This window comes from Peromyscus eremicus, unplaced genomic scaffold (genome assembly GCF_949786415.1).
Source record: "Peromyscus eremicus unplaced genomic scaffold, PerEre_H2_v1 PerEre#2#unplaced_4117, whole genome shotgun sequence".
Lineage (NCBI taxonomy): Eukaryota > Metazoa > Chordata > Mammalia > Rodentia > Cricetidae > Peromyscus > Peromyscus eremicus.
The window spans coordinates 1-11,127 of NW_026738350.1; the positions used below are offsets into that span (position 1 = coordinate 1).

At 49.9% G+C, this 11,127-nt stretch overlaps 1 protein-coding gene across 1 annotated transcript; it reads right to left on the minus strand.

Annotated features, from left to right (window-relative positions):
- Positions 1-7,602: 7,602 nt before the first annotated feature.
- On the minus strand, positions 7,603-9,103 carry LOC131902224 (C2 calcium-dependent domain-containing protein 4A-like). Its single transcript, XM_059253260.1, has one exon. The coding sequence runs from the start codon at positions 8,623-8,625 to the stop codon at positions 7,603-7,605; it is 1,023 nt and encodes a 340-aa protein (XP_059109243.1). The 5' UTR covers positions 8,626-9,103.
- Positions 9,104-11,127: the final 2,024 nt, after the last annotated feature.

Below are 11,127 nucleotides of genomic sequence, written 5' to 3' on the forward strand. Positions count from 1 at the left end.
TCTGACTTCACCCTCCCACTGTGGCACACGTGCATACACACACACACACACACACACACACACACACACACACACAAATAAATGTAAAAACAGAGTTGTTAGAGAATGCACTCTGAAACCGAATGGCTCCTCCTGTCCAGAGCAAGCCAATCTTCCTACTAGACTGCAACTTTCCCCCATACATCCTGAGCCTTGTCCGTGGCTTTCAAAGCAAAGCGTAAGCAAGGGACCCCCACACCACTCCTGGATTTGGCCCCCTGCCCTCCCCACCACCACCACCACCACCACCACCCACCCACCCACCCCTCCCACCCACCCACCCCTCCCACCCACCCCCACCCCTCACCCCCACCCCCCGCTGCCACCTCATGGAAATCAAATTCACCGCCTGTGCCGTCCTTCCTCACAGTGCTCTTCAAATGTGTCACCACGGTAAGTGTCCCTTAAACAGAGGTAACCTCTGGGGAAAGGGTCCCAGGGAACCTCCAGGAAGAGACAAGAACGGCAGTAAGATGGGCGGGAGTGGGGTGAGGCCAGGAGCCCCAGATGACAGTTCTGATCACTGTCATCTTTGCATCAGCCCCTGTAGTCACTCTTCAGCTTCTCTGGTCCTGTGGACACTGCTCTTTCTCACAGGATTGTAGGTTTTAGGAAGGCACAGGGAGTTGTGTCCCATAACCCCCCACGCCGCCATGTGTGTGCACCGTGCGTTCATGCCTGTGTGTGCGTGCCAGAGGTCAATGCCAGGTGTCTTCTTCTGTTGCTTTCTGCCTTTTTTTCTGAAACAGGCTCACTAATTCAACCAGGCTGGCTGGCTGGCCAGTGAGCTCCAGAGATCCTCCTGCCTCCACCTCCCCAGTGCTGGGATGACAGGAGCGGTTGTCACGCCTGTATTTTTACGTGGGTGCTGGGAATCTGAACTCAGTCCCTCATGCTTGTATCGAGCCATCCTCCTGGACTCCCATTGCCCTCTCTGTGATCTGTCCATAAACGTTCTCTCCCTTTCAGAAGAGGAGGCAGCGGACAGTGGACCATCACAGAGGGACCAGCACAGCTCCCCATGTCAGGAGACTCTCGGGAAACCCTCTTGTCTTCCTGCAGCCTCACTGCCTTCTCATTCCCAGTCCTTTCTCTCTCTGGGTTTCCCTTCATTGGAACTGAAGTAACACTGTGACCATGACCTTGGCACCGTGGATGGAAACACAAAGACTAGAAGTGATTACACTGTTTGGGGCTTCCTGTCACGGTTGACACAGAAAGCCGCCACACGCCTCATGGTCTAGTCAGAGCTCTTAAAGTCACCTGCAGTCCTGTCTTCAGCCGTCAACGTCCACGCCTTCCTAAGGCATGGGTTAAAAAAAAGAAACAAACCAACCATGCCAGACACTAATGATTTCCCATTTGGAACTCGGGGAGTAAGATTTGAGTCCTTGTAGGCTATAGCACTCATGTCTCAGAGTAAATGGTCTTCCGCTTCATCGGTCAGACTTGTATTACTTCAGGCTATCTGAGGACACAGTAAGATGGGCAAGGTTCTCTATTTAATATCCCTTCCTGTCTGCCACCCCACTCTTCCTCCACTGCCCACCTCCAGCTGTTCCTGCCTGCAGCCAACACCGCAGTCCTCACACCTGGAGGGTTGGGCTGGGCCAGAGTGCATCTCAGTTTATGCAGACCAGGGGATTGTTCAATTCAAGCTCTTTTTAAAAGCCAGACTAGATCTAGATAAGAGTGATGATAGAAACAGACGTCGAAAGGGTTACCATTTGGAAAGTCAGGGAGACAGGCACACAGGATGTCTTTGTTCTGTTTAGCAAATGTCCTGTTTCGGGCCCATCTAAAAATAGAAGTGCGATAAGATGGAAAGTGACTGAAAAAGATGCCAGCCATACTCTGGCCTCCACCTTCTCATGCATACCTTCACATACATGTATACATACACATCAGTATGTGCACAGACATATCACACACAGAGAGAGAGAGAGATAAGAAAAGGTAATGATAGTGAAGAACGCAGTTGGTGCTGACTGGGTAAAGGGAAGGTGTGGGGGCTCTGGTCTAGGTGACTAAGAAAGGAAGATGGAGACCCGGGGTTTTGCATGGATAGTTCTGACAAACACAGGCACCATCTCCTGACAGATAGAAATAGGAAGCATTGCTTCTTTTTTGAGATAGAGAATTGTTACAAATCTGCAAAATAAATCCTACTCCATCTTTGCAAAATAAAGTGTGGATTTCCTCTGCTATGTCTGGTCCATGGAGATATGCTAACAGAGCGGGGTTGTTTGTAGATGATGCCAAACTCTTCGTGCTGATGGTTGCATTTGGGAAGCACACATCAGCCGAGCTGTTGTTCTGCTCAGAACATGGCAGATGGAGAGTGGAGTTTGCTACCAGTGGAGTGGAAAGAAGCAATTCTTTGTGATCATGTCATTTAGTGCAGTCACCCAGACATGTTCCCAGTGGGCTGGCTGCCCTTTGTACAGACTTAAGGTTAGAATCACAGATGGTCGTGAAGCTGTTCTGTAAAATTACACTCATTTGCAGGAAATGAGGTGATTTCTGTGTTGCTAGTTTCTACTCTCCTTGCCGGGAGAAAATAACGGCAAACATAACTGCAGGAGGGAAGGGGGCTCACGGGTCAATGAGACAGTCCCCTGTGGTGGAGAAGACTCGGAAGCAGAGGCGGAAGGCTGCCGGTCACGTTGTATCAGCAGTCAGGAAGCAGAGAGAGATGGATGCCTGTACTCAGTTCGCTTTCTCCGTTTCATTCACCTCTGGAGCCCATCCCATGAAATAATGTTTTCTTACAGTTAGGGTGGGTCTTCTCACCTCAATGTAATCTAGAAATTTCCTCATAGACATGCCCAGAGTTTTGTCTCCAAGGTGCTTCTAGATTCCATCAATTTGACAATCAATATTAACCATCATAAGTCCACCCTTTCCCAGGCGGTGGTGGCCTACGCCTTTAATCCCAGCACTCGGGAGGCAGAGGCAGGAGGATCTCTGAGTCTGAGGCCAGCCTGGTCTACGGAGCAAGTTCCAGGACAGCCAGAACTACACAGAGAAGTCCTGTCTCAAAAAAAAACAAACAAAACAAAACAAAAGCAAAATTTAAATAAATAAATGTCCACCTCTTATCAATCTGACATCTAAACATACTGCTTTCAAGTCATTATTTTCCATATCTTGCTTCCATAGGCTCATGGTCATCTCATACTGCAAATTCGTTCAGTCCAACTTTAAGAATCTCTATCATCTTTAACCAAGCCAACACTATAAAAAAGTGCAAGTGTGACCACTTTCGAGACTCAAGTAATCTCTTAACTGTGAGCCCCCATAACACCAAAAATCAAATTACAGGGGTCAGAGAGATGGTCCAGTGGGTAAAGGTGCCTACTGCTAAGCCTGATGACCTGAGTTCAATCCCTGGAGCCCACATCATGGAAAGAGAGAACCGACTCCTACAAGTTGTCCTCTGACTTCCACATACACGCTGTGGCATGAATGTACCCATACGCATATACCCGCACACATATATACTCACATGTTTGAACACAAAATAAAAATGTTTAAATCTAATAAAAGATTTTCTTTTACTCACTTGTTTCCGAGATGCAATGGGACAGAGCATGTAGTACCATTCCAACAGGTAGAAATATAGGCATAGGAAGGAAAGGTTGGACTCAGCATGGCAGAAACCCAGCAGGGCAAATACTGAGTCCCAAAGTTCCGAGTTAGGTACCTGGGGCGCACGATGGAATCATTTGCTCTCTAAAAAGACTTGGGTGGCCCCACCCCTCCAGCTTGGTCACCGGTGGCACACGTAGGCCCTCTCTTGGACATGTTCCATTCTCTGCATGTAGCTTCCCTCAGTGGACATCTCACTGTCAAGACATCTCCAGCATCCTGGAACTTAAGTTCCACCTTCACATCTTTACACAATGGCCTCTCGGGCCTTCCTGGAGGATATCTGACCCTGATACACTCTGCTTGGCCTCAATAGCCATTTGGAGTCTTCGTCCAAGCCGACAACCCCCGTTCTCAACCACATGGGCATCCCCTTTTTTCTGGTCTGAGATACACACTGACGCTGGGGGTTCACTGTCCTCCATACCTTGGTGTCTTCTCCTTTATCAAATTTCTGAATGTTGCACCGACTCAGTTTGGTCCTCCTACTCTTTGTGTTGTTTAGGCAATATTTATTGACTGTTTAGTATATGCTGTACTCGGCTTCAGGCATCTGAGACAGAGCAATGAATATGTAAACCAAGTTCCTGCGTTTATAAAGCATACAGTGTCATGAAAAAGGGAAATGTACAAACAACACAGAAAGCATGCAGTATAACATGGAGTAGTAATAGTGCCACAGAGAGAGGGTGAGGGGGAGGGAGAGAAAGAGAGAGAGCGAGGAAAGGAAAGGGAAAATAAAGAAGTGTTAGTGCATGAGGATAGTGGTGCTAGGACTTTGTAAGAGGGGACATTCTCATCGAAGTAAAGTAAAACATGGAGCAGAGGCGTCAAGGACAGCTCCACTTGACTTGAGTGACACAGAGAATGACAGTGGGCTTGAGAGATGTCTCAATAAGCAAAATGCTCACTTGCTGTGTAAGCCCGGGTCCCTGAGTGCAGATCACCAGGACCCACACACAGCTAGCTGTGGTAGCACAGGTCTGTAACCCCAGCGCTTCTGTGTTGAGATGGGATAGAGAGGAAGACAATCCCTGGAGGCTTGCAGCTCACCTGTCCCAGTGTGTGCACAGGCAAACCAAGAGAACCTGTCTCAAATAAGGTGGGAGGTGACGGCTGACGCCTAAGGCACACATGGCAACTGCATGCATGTGTGCTCACACACATGCACACACACACAGATGTAAAAAGAAGAAAACGTGATTGTCCCACTTATTAAGATAAGAAGACTAGGAGAGACGACGTTGGGAAGGAAAGAAGAGTTCTGGCTTGGGGCTATGAATACAGCCTGGCTCGGGATTATAATGACGCAGTGAGGGGCTATTCAGCTGTGCTGAATTTAATTCCTTCCATGGTTTATTCCCTTTGCAGGCCTCAGAGAAATCTTACTGGCTACTTTCTCTCTGAAAACATCTGCTGCTTTCCAGACCCAATGGCCTCTGTCACCTTTCTTTATTTGCTTTTTTTTTTTTGTGATAGTTATTGTAATCCACAGTAATAAAACTTGCTTTTGGTTCTTCTTCCTCCTCCTCCTCCTTCTTCCTGTTTTTCTATTCCCTTGTCTATCTTGTTCACAGCTGTCCCCTCTGTGCTTAGTATGACACCTATGGCAGAGAAGGGGGTTAAAAAGACTGCGTGTGAGACAACACAGGGTAGTCCAGTCATCTGGAGAAGTCGCGACACCTTGGTTCGTGTCTAAGGTCAGCTTTATGCGCTAGCTACATGGCTTTGTGAAAATGTCTCTGTGATGAGTTCTCAGTTTTAAATGATAGAATTTTTAAGTATTGATTTGTCCACTTTGAAACTATATTTAATGCAGGATTTGTATTGGTACTCGGGTTTTCATTTTGCTAACAACAATGGGAAGAGGCTTTCTGATACAAAATGAGTGTAAATTATTACTATTACTATTACTATTATTGCTGCTACTGCTACCCTATGTGGATAAAGTGACTATGTGTCTTCCGTATCAGCTGACCATCATCTCGGCTGCATTTGAGAACCACAGAGAAACCACTGGGAAGAAAGCAGAGGAGTCTGCCTCCTGGACTGTGACAGAGCACCTGTCCATCTGTGCCACTGTCCATCTGTGCAGCTCCACCCTGTCCAACTTCAAGAGCTGACTGGGGTGCCGGGCGGTGGTGACGCACACCTTTAATCCCAGCACTCGGGAGGCAGAGCCAGGTGGATCTCTATGAGTTTAAGGCCAGCCTGGGCTACAGAGCGAGATCCAAGACAGGCACCAAAACTACACAGAGAAACCCTGTGGGGGGAAAGAGTTGACTGGGGTCCAAGCATCTCTTTGCAAAACCCCCAGAGGTAAATGTTTCACTAATGAAACAAAGGACACTTGGACAAGCAAACAAGCAAAGGACACTTGGACAAGAAAGAAGACAAATGATTTGACCTCATCTGTTTCCATGTCTGTCCGACCTTCTACTATAATGTGGGTAACCCTTTGGGTGTAACCAGTTTCGGGTGAGCTCCAATCTATTTGAAGAGTCAACAGATGAAAACAAACCATATTAAGAAACTCTTATTGGGCTGGGGAGATGGCTCAGTGGTTAAGAACACTTGCCACTCTGACCCAAGACCTAACTTCCATTCCCTGCACCCAAGTCAGATGGCTCACAACCTCCTCCTGTGACTCCAGCTCCAGGGCATCCAATACTTCTGGCATTACCAGCACCTGTACTCAGGTGCACATGTCCACAGATACACACACCTATACATAATTTCCAAAAGTAATAAAAATAAACCTTTTTAAAAAAACCTCTCAGAACCCACAGTTCAAGAAATTGACAACTGATTTTAACTCATCTAGGGAGTCCTACTGTAACTTAAACACACAGCTGGATGGGAACAAGGCCACAAAAACAATTTGTTTAGAGAGGCCAGAAAGATCCCTCAACAAAGAAACAAAAGGAATGACCATCTCTACTATCCCCTCGAGGTCCCACATTCTTCTCTTCCCTCTGCTCCTACCGTGTGTGAAGAATTCTCTTACAAACGGGTCCTGCTGCTTCTCAGGATCCTCTCCTCACCAACATGTCCTTGGAACAGAGGAGGGCCTCTCCCGGCATTAGATGTACATACAACTGAGAGAGTGAGTACCACTTATGAAAAACGCTGTGATGGAGATTAATGTCTGGAATGATTTTGAAAGAATAATCAATCGCGTGTGCACAACTGCCTGCCAAGTTAGAACCTCTGTTCTTCATCTCCATCCACCTGGCTCTCTGGGACAGGGTCTCCCACCGGGCTGAAGATCACCAAGGAGGCTAGATTGGCAGGTCAGCAAAGCCTGGGGCATCTGTCTGCCTGTCTGCCTCCCCTGTGCCTGAAGCTCTTTAAAAGATGGGTTCCAGGGACAGAATTCAGGACATCATGCCTGCATTGTGAGCACTTTACCAATGAATGAATGAATATTGTTGTTTTTTTTTTTTAAGCCACGTGAACCTCTCAGTGTTCCCACAAAGCAGGGGAACAGGAAAAACAAGCACGGGTGAGTGTGCTACTGGTCTCACTCTTCCACTCCAGGGAGAACCTGTTTTGTTTTGTTTTGGTTTGGTTTGGTTTGTTTCCTTTTGACTATTATAATGGTCTGAAAGAGGATCGATCGAGTGTGTGAATAGACCGGAGAAAGCTATTACTTTTTCTTTTGCTACCAAAAAGCAACGAGAAAAGTGGAAGCCAAGGAATCAAAACATCAACACTACAAGGTCATACATAGAAAAATAAATAATTTTTATTTTGTACAAAAGGGAAAGTGTACCAGAACCAAGAGGTTGTGTGTGCCCCAGGGCCAAGGCACTGTCAGCGTTCAAGAGGCTCTGAATGTCCCAAAGCCAAGAGTGTGAGCATCTCAGGGCCAAGCGACCTTCAGTGTCCATGGCTCCACGGAATCAGGGCTCAGAGCAGCAGCAGCGATCCCAGCAGCAGCTCACCCTGGCCCAGCGGCCTTCCACGCTCCAGCCCGCGGCCCTTGCTCTCAGCCTTGATGCGCACAGCCAGGCGGCGCAGCTGCTCCTCCGAGAGCCCATCGAAGCAGCAGTCCTGGTCCAGGGCGGCCTTGCGGCTGCGGCGGAAAACGCTGGCGCGCTGCTGGCCCGACGGCCGCAGCACCAGGCTGAGGCGGCAGCCCAGGGCTCGTGGTTCGAGCGTGGCGGCCGGACCCTCAGCGCGCAGCAGGCGGAGGCGGAGACACGCGCTGCGCGGACAGTACTCGGCGGCCAGGCGCAGCGTGCAATCCCCGCGGCCCAGAGCCACGCTGGCCTCGGCTTGCAGGCGCTTGGGATCCGGGCCGGTGGGGTCCGGGGGCGCGCAGGAGGCGGCGCTCTCCTGTTTGTCTCCAGTGGGCGCGGGGCGCGCACTAGCCCGACCTCGAGGGGACCGCAGCGCGCGGCTCAGCAGCCCATCCGAGGCGCGCAGGAGGCGACGCACGCGGGGCACAGGAGCAGGTGGCGGGGCAGTGTCCAGATCAATCGGGGCGGCGCGCGCAGAGTCCGAGGCTGGCCGCGGGCCCGCGTAGGTGTGCGCGCGGCGGCGAAGTCCGGGCCGGGGAACTCCTGGGTGGCCGAGGAAGAGCGACTCCTTTCGGCGCGTGTGCGGGCTCTCGAGCAGCGCGCAGAAGCCGTAGGCGGTGCGTGCGCGGGGCAGGTGCGGCAGCGAGAGCGCGGCTTGTGAGCGCGGGTCCCAGTCGGTGCGCCCCGCGTGGTCGTACTCATTATCGTCGTGGTCGGTTGGGGTGCGCGGCCACAGGTCGGGTTCGGCCGCGCAGCGCCAAGGCAGTGCGGCGGCCGGGTGCGGCGACTCGGCCACGCCGGGGACCGGCAGCCGCGGGGGGATGCAGAACTCAGGGATGCGGCCCGGGGTGAGCACGTTGGAGAAGGCGGGCTCAGGAGCGGAGGAGCGGAGTCGACTGAGGAGCCTCATCCTCGTAGCCTGGGGTTGAGCGTGGCGGATGGAAGCAGCGTGCCTGCAACACAGAGAAAAAACAGTTGAGTTTGGGCGCCTGGAGTCCAGTGGATCCCTCCCTAGATCCTCTGAAATCCTAGATTCTAGATCCTCTAGTTCTAGATCCCAAACGTCTAGGGCTCCGGGTCAGCACGAGCCTTTGGCGCATCTTCATATCCACCCTGCCTTCCAGTTATCAAAACTAAATACATGAATATATAGAAATTAGACCTTGTCTTCTTCAGTCTCGCTGGGTCTGATTGCAAGAGCACAGCTGATGACCTCCCTTTCACAGCTCCACCTTCAGCGCTGCAGCTGGGACAGTGGCTCTCGGCTCTCTTATATCACAGCCGGAATCCCGCCCAGCCGCCAGGAGCCCAATCCCAAGGGACCACGGACGGCCCGCCTTGCAGCCATCTCTTCCTACCAAGTCCCCAGCCGCTGTACGGGTGTCGCAGGAGCTGGCTCAGGGACTTACCTCGGCTGTCCCTTGGCTTGAGCGCCGCATACAGGCCTGGGAAATGCTGCAGGTGACTAGAGGCCATCCGGTCACCCTGCCAAAGAGAATTTGGCAGTTCAAAGTGTTTGTGGCCTCACAGAGAAGGCGAGGAAGGATGAGGAAACGGACAGCTGTATTTGGTGACAAAGTAAATCCGGTCCCCCACTAGGCGCGTGACCTACACTCACGTTCCACTGGCTCCTATTTTTCTGCCGCCATTCATCACCGTGTGCAGGTGGTGGATGCCTGTTTCCAAGCACAGACTAAACTCGGCATGTCCGTTGAGGATGGGGTTACATGCAGACAGTTTTGCGAAGTTGAAAACGCATAGTCAGCCTATCCTTAATATATTCAGACGACTTGTATTCAACACTGGGCGGGCTAAAAGGTTGGATGGAGTAGTTCGGTATCCTCATTAACTCAAAAACTGTGAAGACCTGAGTTAAGTCTCCCGGGGTCCACACCTTATTTAGCCTCTGTCTCCCTCTGCTGGACTCTCCCTGATATTACATGGCCTAGGCTACCAGATGCCTGAGGCACTGATGACCTGGATGAATAAATAATGTGCAAAATTTTCAGAAATTTTTGCTAGGGCAAAAGATGGAACTTTTGGTCAGATCCCTAAAAATACTTGATTTTCCAAAGCTACCATTTTCTTTTTGCCCTAATATGGACCTATCTAGGAAAAAAAAAAACTAAACAAAATCTAAGGACCCTCTTCCCAAGGCCTAACCTTTATTTTCTGAGGTGTGAAAGATGAATCTGAGAAACTTGGAAAAACACCACAAAGGCTAAAAAGAGCATGTTAATATGGAAAGCTGCACTGTATCTGGCATATGAGATTTCCTAGTCTGAAATGCCTTTTCTCTGTTCTTTCGTTTTGTTTGGGTGGGGGTTAACTGAGAATGGCACCCAGGACTCGCACATAGCAAATAAAGACTGCCCTTGAACTACATCCCCAGACCAATTTAGTTATTTTGAGAAAGGTTCTTGCCAAGCTGCCCAGGCTGACCTGGAATTCAGTCTGTCGCCTAGGCAGGCTTTAAACTTGTAATCCAACTGTCTCCCCTTCTTGATTGCTGGAAACACAGGCCTGTGACACCAAACCCAGCTGACTTTCATTTTCTGTGGGCATCATCCCATCAGGAACTGGCAGGGACTCCTGCAAGCTTCAAGGACTTCAGGGAAATGATCTGGGCAAGGTGAAGCATGATGGTCGGCACCACCTTTGCAAACGCTGCGTCCAAACTTCCAGAGTTTAAACGCATTTAAACATAGAAAGGAGAAAGGTTTCCACATGACAGTGATCTCAATAAAGCTTTAGGCATCGCTACATAGAAACTCCCTAGCATGGTAGCAAAGCACGTGTGACCTTTACAATAAGAATGAGTACTTTGGGGTTGGGGATTTAGCTCAGTGGTAGAGTGCAAGGCCCTGAAAAAAAAAAAAAAAAAGAAAAAGCATGAGTTCTGTTGACTGCTAGACAGTGCTCGGGGCAAGGGCCTAAAGAGGAAGGATTTGTAGTAAGCAGATTCTGTTGGTGGATGCTGCAAAGTACATGGGACCTCGTTCATAAGAATGGGTTCTATTTGCTGAGAGACGAAGCTCAGGATTAGGGCCTGGATTTTGGAGGACTCAGGAAGCCTGGCTCCTGAGAACAGAAAAATAAGAAAAATCACCGGGTTGCCAGACAACATTCACTCCAGCCTTCTGGGTGACTGGGCATCAGCCATTTCTTTAAAGAAGACAGGACTGCATGTTGGGCAGGTGTGGTTCCTCCAATGCTTTCCTTAAGCTGTGCCTCCAGCAAGGAACCTTGACCCAATTCCTTTCCTGTAGCTCATCCTCACTCCCTCCAATGTCGGTCTACACAGCTCTGTGGTATTTTACATGCTTTAGAAATGTCCACTTAGGCGGGCGGTGGTGGCCCACGCCTTTAATCCCAGCACTCGGAAGCAGAGCCAGGCGAATCTCTGTGAGTT